General features: G+C 47.4%; 1 protein-coding gene across 13 annotated transcripts; it reads right to left on the minus strand.

Moving 5' to 3' along the window:
- Window positions 1-2,376: 2,376 nt before the first annotated feature.
- On the minus strand, window positions 2,377-19,482 carry LOC139826671 (S-adenosyl-L-methionine-dependent tRNA 4-demethylwyosine synthase TYW1-like). 13 transcript variants are annotated; one of them, XR_011736821.1, is made up of 8 exons: window positions 19,379-19,444; window positions 17,473-17,612; window positions 12,926-13,080; window positions 11,658-11,779; window positions 11,020-11,104; window positions 10,038-10,232; window positions 8,747-8,883; window positions 3,029-3,405 (listed from the first exon to the last, which is right to left on the minus strand). XR_011736821.1 is itself a non-coding variant. In XM_071803044.1 (7 exons), exons 4-7 carry the CDS (start codon window positions 11,681-11,683, stop codon window positions 2,420-2,422), a joined length of 363 nt encoding a protein of 120 aa, XP_071659145.1. In that variant the 5' UTR covers window positions 11,684-11,779; window positions 12,926-13,080; window positions 17,473-17,612; window positions 19,379-19,444; the 3' UTR covers window positions 2,377-2,419. The 13 variants fall into 13 exon arrangements, 8 of the variants coding, with proteins under 8 accessions (XP_071659145.1, XP_071659141.1, XP_071659139.1 ...); XM_071803044.1 differs by lacking the exons at window positions 3,029-3,405; window positions 8,747-8,883 and adding an exon at window positions 2,377-2,476; XM_071803040.1 differs by lacking the exon at window positions 8,747-8,883 and having other exon boundaries at window positions 3,030-3,405; window positions 12,982-13,080.
- Window positions 19,483-21,632: the final 2,150 nt, after the last annotated feature.

Genomic DNA, 21,632 nt, shown 5'->3' on the forward strand with positions numbered 1-21,632 from the left:
TAGGTGCCATGCAAACACCTGCCCCTGAGTTACCTACCTGCTTCCCCTCCTGCTCTAGTAGGCAGAAACGGGATTTCTTCCATATGATGCCAGTGACTTCAGACACCCACTTTGCTTTATCTTGACGTGCCGCACACAGGATCACCTTTCTTTGCACTGGAAGAGAGTCTGGATCACTGAGAGACAGAAACCTGCAGTCGTTGCTACTCTGTAAATCAGGTCTTTTGCAGCCTTCAAGATGGATATAAAATGTAGCGAGAAGTCACTTGCAGAAATCATAGTCCTGTTTCTCCTGTAGTGTTCCTGCGCTTGCCCAAGGCGGGGGCTGGAGAAAGCGTAGGACAAGCTGAGGCACCATATGGAAGTACAAGAAAGTACAACTTTCACCCTTTGGCAAACAAGATTTGAGCAAATCAGATTGCAGTCTGGGTAATTCAGTGAGAAGGGAAACTGTGCGTGAATTTGGGGGTGGGAGGGGCTGTTTCTGTGAATAAAATGTCACACAGATGTGTTTGACATTCAAGAAGTTAACAGCAATCACTATCCTAAAAAATATAAACACCCCTTCCTTCCCCAAAGCGTTAGAGGCCTTCAGACAATACACACAGACTCACGGAGATTCCTAGATCCAAATCAGTTCACATTCCAGCAACTTTTAAATACAACCTCATACAATATCAAGTTCCCATCCATCATAGCATTTCGGGTTGGTTTTGGTTTTGGTTTTGTGGGGGGTTTTTGTGGATTTTTTTTTCCCCCCAATCGGAATCAGAGTTTAACAATTTAAATTCTTTCCTGGTCTAAAAATTATTAGATAACAATAAGAGTAAATTAACTTAGAGTACCATACTTCATCCCATTTTTTCCAAAGTTCTGCAGAACAACATTAATTGCAATACAGCACTAAAACCCAGAATTCCACATTTAAGCCACATTCGAGTACAGTATTGTTTCAAGTTTCTTTTATCAGAATATTTCCCCAAAAGTTACTCTAATGCGTAAGGATGCATCCTAAGGGGGAGCAAGGTGGTATTTTAGCAGCGGAACCGGTTCCCATTTCGTAATTATCTCCCCAAACAAAATTCTTTTGGTACGAAATACATATATATATATATATATATGCCAACTAAAATACTGAGCTCAGATATGACAACCAAGTACCAAGTTCAAATATGCAGTTGGATCACAGTTACTTATTCAAGACAATATCTCCATTTTAGCACTGCACCTCAAAATTATTTTAGCATTGATCTCAAAATTATTTGATAACAATAAGAGTAATATTTCCCTTTGGGGTCTTCTGGCTTCTCACTGGGTCTTTTCACTGATATCACGTGTGCCTTTGTTTAGTTCAGCTGTAGACACTGTTTATGGTCCATAGCCTTCCGGGTACTGTTTGTGTGAATAAATCCTTTTCTTCTCAGCAAAGTGCCAAACAGGCCCCGTTCTGCAGACGTCTGTGATGCCTCCACGTTAGCCTTGCATTGTTATTTTTTTCCCCAGTCAGTTCCGTTCTTCCCAGCAAAGTGTGAACCAGACCTTATCTTGCAAGTCTTCAGTGTAGTTTGTAGGTGCTTTTGGTAAATATGAGCAGAACTTTACAGCTCCAGATTTTAGCAAAGATTAGTTACAAAGTTTTCTTTTACAGCAAAGATTTTAGCTTCCTAAGTAACATGAAGCAGCAAGTATATTAAAAATCATGCAACCTTATACTTCCAGATAATTCGTTATTTCTAGTATGCATTTGCTTAAGCTAAACGATTGCTATGAAACATAAATTGGGCTCATCCACTGAGCTGTGAGCAGTAAAACCATGGCCATACGGCTGGTTATTCAGCAGAGCGAGCTCAAAGTAGGCTCATCCAGGCTGTCATATTTATAAAATAAAGTTGTTGGCTCATAGTCAAATTGCAGACAGTGGGAAAGGTCTGCACAAGACCCCCTGCACCCACAACCCATTGGTGTTCAGCTGCTGTTCTGCTTCCCTGTGGGTCTCCTGGAAGGAGCTCTTGGCCTGGCTGCAGCCCAGGCCTTTCCCTCCTCTGGAGTCTGAACCAAACTGCCGCTGGGCTGGCTGGAGGGGGTCAAGTGCATCCACCACACCTGGGAACCTGTATCGTTCCTCCTCGTGCACCACAGCTGCCCCGGTCCCTTCCCTGGAGCCAGCCCCAGGATGGACTCCATCCACCCCAGCAGCCTGATCACCACGTGGTCCTCTTGGGAGTCACAGAATCAGAGTGGTTGGGCTGCAGGAGCTCTGCAGATCCCCAGCCCAGCCCTGCTCACACAGGGTCACAGAGCAGATCACACAGGTGGGTCCAGGCGGCTTTGGATGTCTCAGAGAAGGAGACTCCACACCCGCTCTGGGCAGCCTGGGCCAGGCTCTGGCACCTCCCAGCAAACAAGTTTCTGCTCATGTTCACATGGAGCCTCCTGTGTCACGGTTGAGACGGACAAATGGCATAGACCAAGTTCTCTGAGGATAAAAGCAGCAGATGCCATTTATTGCCACAAGTGCATTTTTATACAGTTTTACCAATTCAAGTGTCTCTTCACTATTGGTTACAAGTTACAGCAGTAACATCTCTTTGGCTATTTTTGCTGTCATCAATGTTACTCTTTTACTCCCTTCTCCCTCCCGGGTACATCCTTAACATCTCCGGATACTCCATCACTCCCATCTTTCTCATGGGTAGGCCTTCATATCTTCAAGGCTAATTTTTGTTCCCATGCCCTCCGTCAGGGAATCCACAGACCCACCATAGTCCCACATAACTGTGCACAATATTCCTGCCCTTCCAAAAATAAGCAAAAAATCTCACTCAAAACCCCCCACACCACAAAGATTTTTATTAGAGAAGTCTCACGATCGTAAGCCCGTATTTTATTAGAGACTTGTCCCAGCTGCCCGCAGAATATTTCATTTTTAGTAGAGATGCAGCGCATCCCCCTCCCCACTCCCCTGGGTATTATTTTTATCAGCTTTTGCTTTATCCCCTCCTATAATGGTTGCTCTGTTCCTTGAGCAATGCTTAGTGCTGTGGAGTCTTGGAAGAAACTTTGAGGGAAAATGCAGCACAGGTATAAAGTATCATTGACTCCAGTGATGTAGTGATTGACGTGGATACCTGCTGGGGACCAAGAAGGTGGGGAGATGCTGGTGGTGGTGACCACGAAAGGAGAAGAAGAACAATGAACATGAAAACTCAAGAAATGAGACCTCCCTGAACCACAGGTGAGATCCCAGAGGAGGAGAGTTGAAGGGCAAAGGAGTTCAGGACAACTGGCAGTTTTTCAAACCCTGTTCAGTGCAAACGGTGCCAATAATAAAGCGAAGATCGCAAGCGTAACAAGAAACCAATCTGGCAGAATCACAGGCTCTTCTGCACCCTTGTGATCCTCCAGCTGAAAATAAAAGGAAAAGCACAAGAAGACAGGGTCATAATCAGAAAGGTCAAGGCAGAAAATCAGATAAAACTAACAAAGGACATCCAAAAGGGCTAACAAGGAAGAGCCCAGACAGGAGTAGGGAGAGGACAGGTCAGAGATATTTAATCTAAATGCAATGTTTTCACTTGGATGGTTAAACCCACACACATACACACCCGGCTGAGCCGCTCACCAGGGTCCGCACCCATCTCACCCCACCGACCACCTTCACATTTCCTCCTAGAAAAGCCTCAGGTTGTTACAGTGCTGGCAGAGCAGCACAGAAAGGCACCAAGACTTCACTTTTACCATTCACAGGGGCATGAATTAGGTGTATTCTCTCATGTCCTGTCCCTCACCCCATCTAGAGGGTTATTTCAAGAGCTCCTGGAAGACAGGCAGGCCCAAAGGTCAAGAAACCAGCAAATAATCTAATCGGAAGGAAACAAGGAAGCTTGGGTCACAATGTATTAATTCTGGAAACAAAAAATAAGCAGATTGAAACACTGGGAGAAGAGATTATTAACTCAGCAGAACAAGGACTGGTGGCTGGAGATGGACAGAGACTCTGAACTTTCAGGCTCAGGTCCTGAGTTTCACAAACCTGCAGTGTCCACTCCTTTAATATCATAAAATTTATATTTCCCTGAAGAATTTAGGCCCTTGAGTCAAGTTACTTAATGAGAAGAAACTTTTGTTTTAATCTATGTTTTCAGTTTCTTCTTCATTTTTTTTTAAAAGACCTCTTTAATTAGCCCTCCTGTTACTCATCTCTTCATTTTGCAGGGCTTACTGTGATTGCTGGCTTTTGGCCACACACTTATTCAGCTCATCCGAACAGAACTTCAGCTGTTGCCTGTAAGTTAGAGCTGAACATCCAAGTACAGGTATAAACACCAGAAAGTTACAGAAGAAGAAATATGAACCAATTTCTTTACAGGATATCTCACTCTGTCTGGTTTGCCGCCTCCTCAGGCGCAAAAATAATAAACCCTATTAATTTAAGTCTTATTTAGCTGTTCCATCTCTCTGCAATAATTGATTGGGCTTTAGACACTCAGCCAGAAAACACAATCAAATCAGGTTTGCCTGGTGACTGCGCCATAGCAGTGCCAGAAACCCCCAGTCCCCACACTTGCTCTAATTGATTAAAACATTTGGTCACTCGCACATTTCTATATAGACAATTAAGCTAAAGAGACACTACAAACGCAGCAAGACCAGCTGAGAGCAATAATGGATCTTTTCAGTCTATTTTTCTAGGGAGAATTATGACTTAGCGATGTTGCAGTAACTAAAGCGGGTTTTGTCTCCCCTTTGCTCCCGATGCAGCAGCCTCAGGAGCTCAACGCTGCACAATCGCTGCCTTGCAGGGAACCACACCAACGAATTATCTGCTTTTCCTGCCCTCCAAAAAAGCTGCCACGTGCTAAATCTGCATCTGTTTGGCATCTATCAGGGCTGTAGCACTTCCAGGAATGAGGGGGAAGGGCTCCAGTGCAGAGTCAAGCCACATTTTTTACAAATACCCCCAATTTTCTGAGTCTGTTTGGATGCTGGCTCCGCACGTGCCGGCTGGCACGGGGCCAAAATGTGTCAGTCACAACCAGGCAAACACAACGATACCCAGTTCCCAGGAAAGTGGCTGAACTGCAGCATTTCTTGCCAAAGTGATGCACAGAGAACAAACAGGCTCCTCGGACTCTTCCTCAGAGATCTTGGGGGAGCTGCAGCGGTCGGAAACATTGGCAGAATCCACAAGTGTCAAAAGCCTAAAAGAAGAGATCCAGAAAAAGAAAAAGAATTGCAGCCGCCTTATCTGCAACTTTGTGCACACGAGACAAGAACGGTGAGGCATGACATTTGTATTAAAAACATTTTGCCAACAGTAGATCCAGACTATCACTTCATACGTCTCCAATGGCACAGGTGGTACCTGCTAATAGAAGGTAACGTTTATCCTACCCAGTCACTGGTCCCTGCAGTTCTACATTCAGTCTTGCGTGACTAAGAATCTGCAAACGTGGTTTAAAGCAGAAAGCGTACAGCTAGTCCTGGCTGGAGGATTAGTAAGCTGTGCTGACATGCAACCAGTAGAGAGGAGCGTGGGTATGGAATTCCTGTCTCCCTGCACCAAATCAAATGACCAGCACAGCTCACAGCCACACAGAGGCTGTAACACCCCAACCACAGGGTCTAAAAAAGAAACAACAAGCAGAGAAAGCTTCAGTTCTGCTTTACATCAAGCTTAAGGTGTGCATGATGTGAGACTTGAGATGAGTGTCAAAATTAACCTTTAAGTCTTCCTCCTCAGTAGAGATCTGAGAAGACAGGCAGCTGCAGTGCATATGGAAAATCCAGCAGCTGAAAACCCATTTCACCTGCAGCAGGTCAATAGTCATAGAATCATTTTGGTTGGAAAAGCCCCTCAAGATCAGGGAGTCCAACCATAACCCACGCCTGGCACTGCCCCATGTCCCTGAGAACCTCATTTAAACACCTTTTAAACCCCTCCAGGGATGGTGACTCCAGCACTGCCCTGGGCAGCCTGCTCCAATGCCCCACAGCCCTTTGGGGAAGAAATTGTTCCCCACATCCAACCTCAGCCTCCCCGGTGCAACTTGAGGCCGTTTCCTCTGCTCCTGGCGCTTGTTCCTGGGGAGCAGAGCCCGACCCCCCTGCCTCCAAGCTCCTTTCAGGCAGTTCAGAGATCAGAAGGTCTCCCCTCAGCTCCTGTTCTCCAGCTGAACCCCCCCAGGTCCCTCATGAAGTGGTTTGGGATGGAAGGGACCTTAAAAATCATCTAGTGTCCACCCCCCAGCCATGGGCAGGGACACCTTCCACTGGACCAGGTTGCTGAGCATCCCAACATGGCAAAAAGTCCAGAAGAAAACCCAAAGACACCTTCCGGCACAGATCTCTACACCACCAAAAACTCATTGCAAGAAAAGGCTTGGAAAGCATACACAAAAAGGCATAATTACAAAGGAATGAAGTAGAGCAGTGGTTGAAAAATGCCCAGAAGTCACAAGAAAGACTCAGCCATCCTCCTCCAAAAATGCAGCCACCATGAGCTCGGTTATAGCCCATCTGATGTCACATTGTGCTTCACAAACTCCTCAACGACCTCCAGAGGGCTTTTCTTCTGAGGAGGGAAATACACAGCTGGCAAATCAGTGTGGGTCTACCAAGCAACCTCCACAAAAGCCCTGGGGTTGGAAGCAATGATTGTCTGTTAAAGCTGAAACATTTCGGTGCAGAAAAGGGAGCTTCACAGCAGGAGATCTTTACAGGGGGAAAAAACGTCCCAGTTTCCCGCTGTTTTACAGGAGTGTGCCGGAGCCGAAGGTCAGACACAGCGGCAAATCCATCACCACCGACTTCAGGAGCATTGGCTGGAACACAATTGCTGCACTTGAGCCACCACCCAAAAGAATGTTCTGACTAAAGCGAGAAAATGTCACTGTTGGTGAAAGGAACCTGTTCAAATTATTTCAGCTTTTTATACCAGAATAGAAGTGGAATCCGGGCAGCGGAATTTTTCAGTTTGCCCAAGTGCGACAGGAGAAAACTCCAGTTTCATTCCTAGGGCCGCTCAGTCTTTGAGAAACCCTTGAAAGGCCACCAAGAGCTATTCTTTAGGCTTCCTCTTTCCCTTAAAAGAAAAGAAAGCGCTGTTGAAAAGTATAAAAGGCTTGAGATTTGTGGAAGGGTTTGCTTCCGTGAACTGAAAGCAGGAGTGAGAACATGAGAGGGGATATTACAGGGCTCTACTTGACACGCAAAAATACTGCAGTCGCAAAATGGATGGAAAGCTTGGTCTTTCCGTGATGCTGCTTCAGATCCTTCTCGTCATACAGGAAACTAAGAACACCTTGGACATTTTTAACACGTAGTAAAAGCCTGCTAAGGTCAGTGAAAAATGCAGCTGCTTCAGCAGGCAAGCCAAGCCGAACCTGGTGTCAAGAAAACGGGACTGGCAGAGTTCAGGGCTGGGAATGCCAGGAGCTGTAAGAAATACCAACCTCAACAGCTGAGCAGAAAAGAGCTAACAAATTGTTAGGATCTGGCTTTTTGCCTAAACCCAGATGCCCATTTTAATCCAAGAGCCCCTTCTGCTTTGCAGCAGGGGACAACAGGAATAACAAAAATTTCCAATACATAAGCGCATAATTTCTTGTCAAACTAAGCCTATGATGGGGTGTCGAACATTTTCACCGGAGGCCACAGCAGCCCCGCAGTTGCATTCAAAGGGCCGAATGTAATTTGAGGATTTGGCCCACAGGGCTTGTGTTTGTTATGTGCATCGTGCTCCTTTATCGCCGACTCTGTCTCGTAACACAAAAGACATACTGGCTTTTCCTCCCTGAAACACAAACACGTATTTGCTTTCCCATCTATCAATAAATCGCCTTCCTTCCGCATCAATCTTCCTCTTACTGGACATTTTGAGATTCAAATTGCTCCACCAAAGACGGTAAGATGTGTCACCTAAGTAAAAGATCTAGATGATACTTTCACCTCCATCAACTAGTACTGAAGAAAAACCAAAATCCTGGACCTTTCACAATAAGCCCCGTGGTAAGTCAGAACGCTTGCTGAGCCTGTCGCAAAACATCTGCCATGAAGATCTCACATTGGTGACCTCCACTAGTGGCAACCACGGCAAACCGTGTCTTACGGAAGTGAGGCCATGGGTATCGACCACACGGCAGCTCATCCCATTTCAATCCCTCCCCCAAATCTACCTGCAAGTTCTTGAGAGCTCCTCTCACCCAGGTGAGATGGAGAAGAGACATCCGTCCCTCAGCCCAAGTAGATTCACTAATTCCTACATTGGCTTCGCCATCCCAGGCTGCTCCCTTGAATTCTTGAATTAGATTCTGGAGGAACTGTTACTCTTTTAGCAACTAATTTGAATGAAAAATACCTATTGCTATAATAAAAGCATTCTGAAACTAATAGACACTGGCAGATCATCTTCTCAGGCCATTTTGTCCATTAACAGCAGCTGTGTCACACACCTGTGCTGTTAGATTGCCCACAGAAGAATTCAGAAGACCTATGAAGATGTCACATATTTCCTTATTTGCAGAACAGAATCTACAATGATTATTGAAGTGTATCACCACTATCCACATAAAATAAATGAGAGATACTCCATAGATAGTGTGAGGACATCACTATCATCTGTATCACACTTGACTGATGAGTTCTCTGCCCTTACCTGAAGTTTGAGGCCAAACTTTTGCCAAGAGATTTTAGATTTAAAACCCATCACCATCCGCCAGAACAATCCTAAGAAAACAGAACTAACCAGCCACCTCCAAAAACCATCTTCCAACTGCTCTTGGACACTGCACCCAAGAAAAAGACCAGCAAGACAAAATCCCCTCAAAGGGTCCCCACGGGGAGGTTGGGAAGACACAAGAGCGCACGCAGTTCACGTTTGGGCTGCAAAGCAAGCAGAAAAGAAAAATCCAAATAAAACCACAGGATGGGACTCGAGAACAGGTTGTGTCACAGAAGAACCAGTTTCCCGGTCCCAGCTCCCCTGCCAGGGCCAGAGCAACGGGACCCTGGGCTTTCCCCTCACACCCATCTACTCTCCCCACGAAAGGACATCTGGGTTCCTCCAGCGCCCACCACAGCCCAGCCTCATATCCAGCTATCGCTCCCAATAAATCATTTGGCAAATCAAGGAGCGGTTAAAACTAACGATGGTGAACAACCCACCAGAGCACAGGTCTGTGCTGACTTTACAGCAGCAGGGAAGTCTAAAAGACAATCAATATTTTTGCACCCATAAAATAAGAGGACACTGAAGGAATATCTGTGGAGTCACACTGGGGGTTTGTTTGGGGTTTTTGCTGCTCTTGTTTTTAGTTTGGGTTTTTTTTTTGGTTGTTTTGTTTGTTTGGGCCCATTTTGGTTTTGGTTGAGTGCCTTTTTTTCCCCCAGTCATCTTTCCTATGAGAACAGCAGCTTGAGCCTCCCTCTAAGGCTGAAGAAAGATTTAAATGTACTTCCTGGGAAAAAGAAAACCACACAAAAAACCCACCACCCAAACTTTGAGCCCAGCAGGAACTGTTTCAAGCAGCTACAAGCAACTGCAGAAACAAATAAGAACGTGTTAGGCTGTACCTACTAATCACCACAGGAGACACTAATATGAAAAGTGCTTCTATCTGCATTTTAGTTCCTGACACCTACCTGAACAGATTAAATTACTAAAGCGTTCACACAGCAAAATGGAAGCACTGCAAATAGAACCCAGCCAAATACCTGAACCATCAGCCTCTCTCCAGCTCTGTGTTGCTTGCAGGCACTTAGTTTGTGCTGTATTTGTATTTTTATGCAAGACTGAACACTGATGGAAAGGGAATCAGCATTTTCTCAGGCTGCAAGATTGGCTAACAACCTCCTTTCCCATTTCAAGGGGCAGCACACTTGCTTCAAAACTGCACTGCCTGTGCCCTAAACCCAGTCCACACAAAGGCTGCAAATCTCACACAAGCTACCAGTTATCATTCAGTTTTGGAGCATTTTGGGAAGCTCAGCCTTTCAGCGGAGCAGAAACTTCAGAAAGGTGCAGAGCAGATACTTACAGTGTTGTAATGATCGACATAAACCGCATTTCCCAAGCCAAACACAGCGTATCTCAGGCCTTTCAGATACGTTTTCCCAAAGCGAAAGTCACGCGCTGCCTCTTCTAACCCCTTGCAGAACCACGCTGCACTCTCGGTTGGCTGCCCGTCAGTGTACGTAGCTACCAAGAACACACAAACGTTCCTGCCGGTTGTCTAATAATATCAAGAGAATAGAAGAGATCGGTGCATTTCTCAGAACGCTTCCCATTAGTAAGACAACTGGAACACATGGGGAGTTGGAAGAAGTTAAAAGATGAGGTTTTTTCTAAGTGGGATTTTGGTGTGGGATGCTGCAGGTGATAACCCCAACAGTGGCGAACGGCCATCCCCCCTGCAGAGACGCCTTAAATTAGCCAGGAGAGATCAAACTGTCTGTCTGCTGCTTCACAGAGGTGGTACAAGAGAACAGAACATCTCCCTTCCCCACCCCAATCGACAGCTTCTTGAGCAGACTCTTGCAGCAATCAAGTTTCTCACTGATTCAAAAAAACAACTATCAATATTCACAGAAGAAAAATGCCTCAAGGATTACTCCATCTAAATATGACCAGCAAGGAGTTTTTAGCTTATGAGCCTGTGAAGGCTGCAAATTGTCACCATCTGCTTGTTCTGGCTTTGAACCCTTCCCTGGGGATACAGAGACAGAACAGAGGGACCTGGTGCAACCGCTCTCACTGAACTCACACCTGAGTTACAGAACCAGCTCATACCAAGTCACTGTCACCATCAAAATACTCTAGGCAATCCTCTCCTAGGAATATTCAAAATTTAGGTGTTTTCTGCTGAGGGTTGATGGGCTACACTTATACAGAAGGGAAGCGACTTTTAACACACAGCATTGGGAATTTCCAGAATAATAGGAGAGAAATACAAGGGGAAAAGAGCCTTCGCAACACAAGGAAAAGCTTTTCTTTATTAGTCATATTTATAAGGTACTTACCTCCTCTGGATCATAATCTCCCATGCTGATGACTTCCACAGGCAAACAAAGTGAAATAACGGCTTCAGCCAGACCTCTGGCAAACCTCCAAAAAAAAAAAAAAAATAGGAATTTATCAATTGCTTCAACCCAAGCATGGTAGCGACCAAACAACCCCCCACACGCCCAGTCACAAGACACCTCCCACAACAGAAAGAACAAAGACATCCGAGAACTGGACACTGGACCTAGAATTCCTCATGTTAAGAAAAAAAAAAATCAAGTATATTGGCTGCAAGAAGAGAGTGACATGAATTTTAATGACTAATGATTTCACATTTACACACACCATTTTTTTCAAAAGCACCTAAACCAGTACTTGTCTCTGAGAAGACCCGCTCGCAACTACGGGTACGGCAAGAGTAAACTTTAAACTTCATCATCAATGTCTCTACTGCATGCGCCATTTAAAGCAAGTAGAAAAAAATGTTATTTTTACATAATTTTACGTTATCTTTCATGTTGGGCAATGACTTCTCATGAGCTAATGAACTTTCTGATGTTTACACTGTGCAATACTTCTAAGGCAAGCAACAGACTTGAGTCTCAATATTTCAAATTACTTCATGTAGGTGGGGAAAAAAAAAAGTAACTGATACCTTTGCTGTGCCAGTCTGAGACCCATAGAAAATCTTTACTTTGCCTCCAGGGTGGCTGATCCATTTACGAGTTTGTCTTCTATTCCTTCAGAAGAAGCTGGATTCCCATTGGATTTTTCACCCTAAGAAACAAGCACCACTTCTCATTCAATCCCTTTTCAAAGTGATGTTAACCCCATTCTCCCAAAACCACTTAAAACACCTATCCTGTGAACAGACTCTCAGCACTAATTAAATGAGGCTATCAAAGCATTTTAGCTTCTCACACCCAGAGAAAGACACAACCACGTCTCTGAACTAGGCCACGCTCCAATAAACTCAGGTCACACGCAGCCGGATCCAGCTGAACGCAGGAACCTCCCAACTCGCGCAGCAGAACTTTGCTCACCTGCGCAAGGAGCTTTTACCATCCTGAACAGCCTAATCCCACTCCCGTCCTAAAACCAGCCCAACCTCATCAGTAACATCAATGGAAAGAGGAACCCGAGAACTCCAGCACAAGTAGAGTGATTGATTTGCAGTGACAGAGCAACCCAGGCTGACACGATCTCTCAGTAACGACGGGAGAAGCGTTCAGCAGAGAGCTGCTCCAACATCAGAGCAACGAGGGCACCGAGTCACCCACAAACATGAGACCGTCCAGGCTGCGGATTATAACCCTCAGGTGCACTGAACTGTAAGGAACGTTCAAGGAAGAAACGTTGTTTTCACAAAACTGGGGAGCTGGCACCTGACCCCCGCGAGGGAAGGGACCGAGACACATCAGACTGTGAATCCTGAATGTAAAACAAAATCTCTTCAAACTAATCCCAGAATGCAAACTGACACCTGTATTTACAAGTTAATCTAGAGGGAAGGACGGCCAAAGAGCCAGGAACCCATTTTTAAATAGATCAATAAGGGAAAGGGTGTTGTTCGGATTAGATGAATGAAATACGTAAACTGAGGCAGGTGTCGGGTGCTCTGTAAACCCTGAAGAACCGACCAGTGGGCAACAGGGGAGGGAAATTGCACCCAGGGTTTGGGGGGATATAAACGGGGGCTTTTTGCCCTATTATGCGTGCCTGCCTTTAGGGAGAACACCCGGTCTTGCAAAATCATTAACAAAATGTGCTTTGCTGAGAGATCCTGCCTGGGCCTGTTCTATTGGCAAGGTGATCGTTTCCTACACGACCACACCTGGGCTCCGCAGTGACCCACGGGGGGGCCCACAGTGGGGCAGCACGTGTCACTGCACCAGTGGGGACCGTCACCCGGCAGCCACTCGCCTCCACACGCAGATTTCGGGGCCTTCTTGGACAAAAGCACTTCCATCTTCCCTTGCCTTCTTTCTGGTTTTGGTGGTGAGGAACTGAACGATGATCCAAATGCTGATCCCAATGATACAGGGAATTGACCTTCTCCCCTGGAGAAGTTGTAGAAACTGAGGGCAACAGAAAGTAGAAATTTGGAAAGGTTGTTAGATGAAGCTTGGAGAGTATTCAGTAACAGGGACAAGGAAGATTCTTGAAAGGATAAGTAAGTATGGAACTGAAGAGGTTGGAAGGCTTTGAAAGCCTTTAGAGAGAGGTCAGTATATATGTTGGGAAAATGAACGTTGGGGAAGGTACAGAGGAAGTAGGCAGAGAGAGAAACAGACAGTAGCAAGTTTTGAAAAAGACTGATGGGAACCTGGAATGAACAGAAACAAGTGGAATTTTTGGTGGATTGACAACAAGTAACAATTACATAGTAGGTAAAGGGAGTCACTGGCCAAAGTGAACGGGCATATTTTTGTGAACCTTTGAAATACAAATTGGGTAAACAAGTAGGTATTGATAAATTTCTATATATGTCCAATTCCTTCCAACCTTTTTGGGAGAAGGAATTTGGCCAGTAATAGAGAAATTAATACAAGTCAGGTTATAAACAGAATAATAAAGGACCTCTACCCAGTGGTAGCAAACACCTTTCTGACTGTATTAACTCTAATTTGATTTGGCTTACTGTTTTAGATTTGAAAGATGCCTTTTTGCCTCTCTCTCCGTGAAGCCAGCCAGACAATATTTATGTAAAACCCAGCTCACCTGGATGGTGTTGCTACAAGGATTTAAAAACAGCCCAACAGTACTAGGAAATCAGCTCGCTAAAGATCTTGAATCTTGGGAAGCCCCATCTGATGAAGGACAGATGCAACAATATGTGGATGATCGCTACCAGGACACAGAAGACATGCATAACCTGAACTGTAAGCTTATTGAACTTTGGGGGCTCCAAGGATACCAGGTATCACAGAAGACAGCCCAGATGATACAGCAACTCATGAGTAACTCATTTGGGCTATGAAATCAGCGTAGGGCAGAGGACCCTGGGCCAGGCTCGAAAGGAGGCCGTATGCCAAACATCAAAGCCTCAAACTGTAAAAGAATTACGGACCCTTCTTGGGCATGACAGAGTGGTGCCGGTTGTGTATTTATAATTATGGATTGTTTGTCAAGCCACTGTATGTGCCAGCAGCCACAGATCAGGAACACCTGCAATGGAATAAAGGAGCTACACGAGCCTTTGAAGAACTTGGTAAGGCTTTGACAGCGCCTGCTCTAGGACTCCCAGGTGTGAGTAAACCATTTTTTCTATTCTCTCACGAGAAGCAGGGAATAGCCTTGGGTACACTGGCACAGGATCTTGGCCCGTACCGACGAGCAGCGGCCTATTTCTCCAGACAATCAGATGCAACTGCAAAAGGGTGGCCGGGATGCCCGCGGGCAGTTGCTGCAGCGGTACTGAACATACAGGAGGCCCGGAAATTTACCATGGGTCAGAAAATGGCTGTGCTGGTATCCCACACGGTGCCTACAGTTCTAAAAGAAAAAGGGGGACGTTGGCTTTCCCCACAAAGATTTCTCAAATATCAAGCTAAATCATCCTCACTAACACTGTCAAGCCAGCTTCTTTCCTCAGTGACAACACTGGAAAACCAGTTCATCATAATTGCCTGGAAACCATTGAAACAACATAATCCAGCCAAGCAGATCTAAAGGACATAGGATTATGGAGAACACTGAGAACTGCCTTACGGACGAAAGCAGCAATATCCTGAACGGTGAAAGGCACGCTGGTTATGCTATAACTACTAGCCATGAAGTGATGGAATCTGGGCCTCTGTCTGAAAGTACTTCAGCACAAAAGGCAGAAATAATCGCCCTTACCTGTGCTCTGGAACTAGCCGAAGGTAAAACTGTGAACGTTTATATGGACTCTAAGTATGCTTTCAGGGTCGTGCACGGAACAATTTGGAAAGAAGAAGGACTCTTGAACTCTCAAGGCACACATATCAAACGTGCAGGAGAAATATCGGCAGCTCAACTTCCTAAGAAGGTGGCAATCATGCATATCCAGGCGCACCAGAAAGCGAGCTCGGAATTGGAAAAAAGGAAATGAGCTGGTGGACAGGGAGGCAAAACTGGTGCCTAAGCAAAAGGTAAAAGTGGAAAGTGCCCTAGTCCCCGACGGGCAGGTTATTTTAGAAGGTAAGCCAGAATATACTAAGGAAGACCAGAAACTTAGTATAGATTTAGAGGAATCATATCATGAGGAAGGGTGGGCTCACGCCCCACAAGAGAAAACTTATTGTTACCTCCTATTTAGTTTGCCCTTTAGTAGCAGAAACATTATACGAACATTTGATCAAAAATAGTAACTACAAATTGGTACACTACTGTAAGACAGGTGACACAGCAACGTGCTCTTTGCCTCCAGACTAATCCTAAGAATATACCTAAGCTAGAAATGGGTCAAATTGGGAAAGGAAACGGACCTGGGCAATAATGGTAAATTGATTTTTCGGAACTCCCAAGAAAAGGGGGGTGCTGATATTGGTTGGTACTAACTGATACCTTTTCAGGTTGGCCAGAAGCACTCCCTACCAGAACAGCAAAAGCTCGGGAGGTAACTAAAACATGAGCACAAGAAACAATACCAAGGCTTGGTGTTCCAGCTGATATATCCTCTGATAAAGGGCCACATTTTAAATCAAAAATTGTACAGCAAATCAGTCAGCACTTGAGAATAGACTGGCAACTACATACACCTTATCATTCTTCCTCCAGTGGCCAGGTAGAAAGAAAAAAAAAAAGATGAAGTGAGTCATCTAATTGAACAACAAATTGTAAATCTGGGGCAGGAGGCAAATTTGGCTTGGTCTCAATCTTCACCTTTGTCCCTCTTGCATATGAACAAGGACAAGGGCAAATAAGGGTTAAATCCTTTTGAAATCCTGGATGGGAGACCCTATAGTGTACAGAAGGGGATGTCTGCACAAGAAGGGGATGAAATTATGACTTTTTATATGGTTATATTGCGTAAACAACTTAACAAAATTGGGAAGAGTGTTTGGAACTTGGAGTAGGGGTCTGGATGGGCCAGTACATAACATCCAATTGGGCGATTATGTGTCTGTGAAGTCTCTTGCAGAAAAGGACTTTGGAATCACAACAGGAAGCCCATTTCAAGTCCTCCTGGCATCCTTCACTGCTACCAAGATTAAAGAACGGAATGCCCGAATCCATCATTCTAGAGTGAAGAAAGTCTGCAAAGCACCACGAAGGGTAACCCAGGCGCAACCTGGAAAATGCCGTTTCTTACGGTCATAACCCTAGCACACGGATGGGACGAAAATTGCCATGAGCAAGATCTGAATAAAACCATGGGGGAACGCTTTAAATTGGTGCTTTGGAATCAAAACCATCAGAGTGTATATATTACATTGCCCACTTCCGCAGAAGAAAGCTTTACATTTGTAGTAATTAACCAAAACCTTTCTGAAATTCTATCAAAGAAATTAGGTTATGTCCACCCTGACATGTTTTGGTCCTTCTGGACCTTCTGGGTAACCTTTTGGTCCCTTTGGTCCTTCTGGGTGACCAACCCAAACGGCACTTCCTACCTCAGCAAGAAGAAACCCGAAAGAGAAGACAAATGCTACAGCTGCAGTGAGCGGGGTCACCACGCCAAAGAACGCAAGCTCCCGTCGCAGCCCAGAAGATGCCATTCCTGCCGGAGCACCAGCCACATGGCTGTCAGCTGCCCCAAAAGAGCTCAGCAGCGCAGAAGACAAACACCAGGAGCCTGACTTTTGCATTAACATTAAAAATCTGTTGAAGGATAGAGATGGGTTTTCTCAGGTAGAAGTAGCCTTCTTACCTGCGGCCAGAGAAAACATAGACAATCATCACATTAGTAAAAGAATTTACTAACCTCTTAGCAAAGGGGGGAATGATACAGGGAACTGACAATTAACTAATTAACACTTGACACTTAAGGAACTAACCCTACCCCACATCACTAAAGACACTTAGAGAGCTAACCCTTTAACCCACATCACTATTGCCTAGCCTTGTTTAACTCTGTGTAACTTATTGTACGAAAAACAGGACTTCACTGACGCCTTGCAAAGATCACAATCCTCGGGTGCATCCTTGGGTGAACTAGATTACAGAAACTTGGACACAGTTTTAACCAACTCAGCAGTCTGAGACCCAACCAACTCATCACACTGGACCAAAGGTGATCGGGTACAGAGAAGAGGACCCGGGGTCACGATCACTGCGCAGCTGCAACCAGGAGGAGCCGGAGACTCTGGAAATGGTCTCCTGAACTCATTGCAATAAGAACCGCCTTCTCGGGGACAGGTTATGAATATGTACAGGTGTTCCTAAAACTTCCGTGAATATGTAACGCTTTACTGCATTTAATCAAGCTCACAGCTACTGTAATTTTACACACGTATTAGGTGAAATGATTCCCCGTGTGTCCGGCATCGTACCTAAATACATACCTTCCTTATAACCTCAAGGGTTGTAAGGTCATTCCACGCCTCACCAACAGCAACAACAGAATCAACGTAAAGTCTGTGCAGCCATAAGGACACCAGGGAAGTATAGAAGAAGTTCCACGTATCCATTGAGACATCTAGATCTGGAATAAATAACAGATTTAGCGAAAGCAGATTCCTACAGGATGAATTCAGTGTAAGCACACAAGAAAAATAATCATACAGGTTCTGTTCTAAGGAAAGGCAGAAAATACTTTTGTGCTGTGCAAGTGCCTGAAAGTAAAGAGTCCTTGCAAAACGTTCGCTGGCCTTAGTTTTGCGCGGACCTGACACAGGCAGATCTCTGGAGCTAAAAAGCTCCATGTCAGGGGAGAAATCACTGCCACAGAGGCTGCTGCCGAACACAGCCCTTGCTTGTGTACATGAGACACCACACTGGTTACAACAACAGCTTCGACCCAGACTTTCAAGGCCAGACTAAAACCTGGAAACCTTCAAAGTACTTTTTCAGAATTCTATCATGTGGGTGACGGTTGGTTCAGAACAACCCACACTGTTCTGAACCAACTTAAAAATTCAGGGTACATAACGCTGCAGCCAGGAGTGCACCTGTGCAGTCACCGACACTACCTAGCTCAAAAAAAAAAAAAAAAGCATTTAAGAGTTCAAATAAGGTTTGTTTGCAACACTGATGGACTGAGGAACGCAGATGACACCCTCCTGCTGTTATCCACAGTCCTCTTGGATCTTGTTTCTGCAGACGTGAGACGAGCTCAGAAACCGAGCATTTCCAAGAGGCTGGAAGCTTTGCTAACTTATTTTTCCCCTGGGCTGTTACTAATGCTAAAAAAGCTTCTTTCCCCCTCACCCCTCCACAGTTAATACTGAACCCCAAAAAAGAAAAGAGCCGAGGGGCTCCCAGGCCCGTTCAGCAGCTCATCCTGTGCCTCCAGCACGACTGGTTTATGTGGGCAGCCCACAGGGGTGGGTTTTACCCCTCCAGGGGGCTCCAGAAACCTGCAGCAGCCCAAGTACCCCACACCCTGTGCCCACCCCAGCACGCGCCATCCTGCACCCCCAGCCCATCCCTCCCGTGTTCACCCACCCCTCTAACCCCCCATACAAACCCCTCACACTGACCCCCACATCCCACACCCCAGTAACTGCCTCAGAACCACCCCCCCCAGTTATTACCCCTTCACATACCCCCAGATATCACCCCCCCACACACACACACACACATTTTCCCGCCCCGTGGTTATTACCCTTCCCCCCTCACACACACACACTCCCAGTTATTACCCCCACACACACACACTCTCCCCACCTCAACATCATTACACCCCCAGTTATCACCCCCCACCCTACAGCTATCACCCACCCCCCCATGGCTATTATTCACACACACAGTTATTGCCCCCTCCATAGTTATTACCCACACCCACCCCTCACAGCCCCCCCAGTTATTACCCCCACACACTTCTCCCCTCCCCACAATTATTGCCCCCAAGGGTTATTACTCTTCCCTCCCTCACACCCCCCGCCCCCCCAGCCCAGTTATTACCTTCACGCACAGTTATTACCCCACACACACCCCCCCGGGGTTATCACTCACACACACACAGTCATCACCAACACCGTTATTTGTCCCTCTCACAGTTACTACCCCTCGCATCCCCCCAGTTATTACCCCCACATGCACAGCTATTACCCCCACACACACACATGCACTCCCCCCTCAGGGTTATTGCTTCGCCCCGTTATTACCCCCACACACCCTACAGTTCCCACTCACACCTCCCCAAGTCATTACCCCCGACCCCGCCGCTATCAACCCCCCACACCCACCCTCCTCTCATGGTCATTACTCCGCCCCTCACACACACCCCTTCCCCCGCCCCGTTATTACCACTGGCCCTCAGAGTTATTTAGCCCAAACCCTACGGTCACCCCCCACAGTCCTCACAGGTTCACGTCCCTCACGGTTATTCCTCCCCCCCATACACCGCAAGCTCCCCAGACCCCCGCCCCTTCCGGCCACCGTTTCCCGCCGGACGGTTCTTGCTGGCGCTCCTGGGGGCGGCGGCCACCAATGGGAAGGCAGCGTGAGGCGGCCCCTCGGCCGTGGCGCAGCGGCGGCCGCCGCCGTGTCCGTCTTCACCCCCACCAACCAGGGGGAAAGCGCCGGGAGGCGCTTCGGGATCGCCTGTTACCGCAACAAGGCCATGGGATGGCGCAGCGGAGCGTGAGTGCCGGCCCGGGGCCTGCCCGAGGGCGGGAGGGAGGCCGGCCGGCCGGCCCGTGTGGGGCGCAGGCCCGTGTGGGGCGCAGGCCCGTGTGGGGCGCAGGCCCGTGTGGGGCGCAGGCCCGTGTGGGGCGCAGGCCCGTGTGGGGCCCGGCTGGGGGGGGGCTTGTGTGGACCTCCCTTGGACACTCTGAAGAGCAGAGGGGCCCTGCAGAGGGACCGGGACAAATTGCAGAGCTGGGCAATCACCAAGCACATGAAGTTCAACAAGAGCAAGTGCCGGATCCTGCACCTGAGCCAACCCCGGCTGTACAGACAGACTGGGGGACGAGCTGCTGGAGAGCAGCTCCATGGAGAGGGATCGGGGGTTCTGGTGGACGGCAAGTTGAACGTGAGCCACCGGTGTCCCTGGAGCCAAGAGGGCCCCGTGTCCTGGTGCACCCAGCACAGCACGGCCAGGCGGGCAGGGGGGGATTGTCCCGCTCTACTCTGCGCTGGGGCGGCCTCACCTGGAGCATCCACTGTGTGCAAGGCTGGGGACACAGGAGAAAAGGAGACAAAGCTACTGCAGCGTGTCCAGAGGAGGCTGCGAAGCTGGTGAAGGTTTGGAGGGGAAGCCGAATGAGCAGCGGCTGAAGTCCCTGGGTTTGTTCAGCTGGAGCAGAGCAGACTGAGGGCAGAGCTCATGGGCTGCAGGTTCCTCAGCAGGAGCAGGAGGGGCAGGTCTGAGCTCTTCTCTGTGACAGTGACAGAGCCCGGGGAATGGCAGAAGATGTGCCAGGGAGGGTCAGTGGGACATGAGGAAAAGGTTCTTCACCCAGAGGTGCTGGACACTGAACAGGCTCCCAGGGAGGTGTCATGGCCCCAAGTCTGGCAGTGTTCAAGGAGAGACTGGACAATGTCCTCAGGCACACGAGGTGACCTGTGGGGTGTCCTGTGCAGGGACAGGAGTTGGACTCCGTGATCCTGGTGGCACTGGGGGAGCTGGGAAGGCCCCTTTCAAGCCAAACTATTCTGTGATCCGTGTAGGTGCCTTCCAAGTCAGCACATTCTGTGATTCTATGACCCAGTTTTGTGGGGCAGCCCCGTGTGGGCACCCAGCTGTGGCAGGGGAGAGGCCCAGGTGGGGCCTGGCTGTGGAGCCGGGGAGCTTTTGTGGTACGCGGCTCTCCAGCCCAGGAAGGTGGTGGGATCTGTGTGAATCCGGGTACGCGGAGCGCCCTTGGGCACAGGGCAGTGCCCTGCGCTTTCCTGGGGAGTTACATCTCAGGAGTAGAAGTTTCCAGGCTCGTTGGCAGCACAGGTTGTTCCTCCTTGCTAAAAACTCATGTTCTTTTTTATATTGTTGACTTCACAAATTTTCTAACCGTGCCCTAATCTCTTAGAGAAAGATTTTGATGAGGTCCTGCAGACACACAGAGTGTTTGTCAACATTTTCAAAGGCCAGGTGGCAAAGAAAGATGATCTTGTTAAAGCATTTGTGACGGATGACCAAACAGAAATCTGTAAGATGGTAGGTTTCAACCACTTCGCGGTTAGCAGCTTTATAAAAGCTTGGAGAAGACGTTCCCCTCCAGGGCTGGTGACTCCAGCACTGCCCTGGGCAGCCTGTTCCAATGCCCCACAGCCCTTTGGGGAAGAAATTGTTCCAAGATCCAACCTCAGCCTCCCCTGGGGCAACTTGAGGCCGTTTCCTCTGCTCCTGGCGCTTGTTCCTGGGGAGCAGAGCCCGACCCCCCTGGCGCCAAGCTCCTTTCAGGCAGTTCAGAGATCAGAAGGTCTCCCCTCAGCTCCTGTTCTCCAGCTGAACCCCCCAGGTCCCTCAGCTGCTCCCATCACACTTGTGCTCCAAGTCTTGAATATTTGATATGTTTTTAGCTGAAAAGAGTTCTGAATACTCTGTAGAATATACAGCTTT

This window comes from Patagioenas fasciata (genome assembly GCF_037038585.1).
Source record: "Patagioenas fasciata isolate bPatFas1 chromosome 19 unlocalized genomic scaffold, bPatFas1.hap1 SUPER_19_unloc_2, whole genome shotgun sequence".
NCBI classification, from domain to species: domain Eukaryota; kingdom Metazoa; phylum Chordata; class Aves; order Columbiformes; family Columbidae; genus Patagioenas; species Patagioenas fasciata.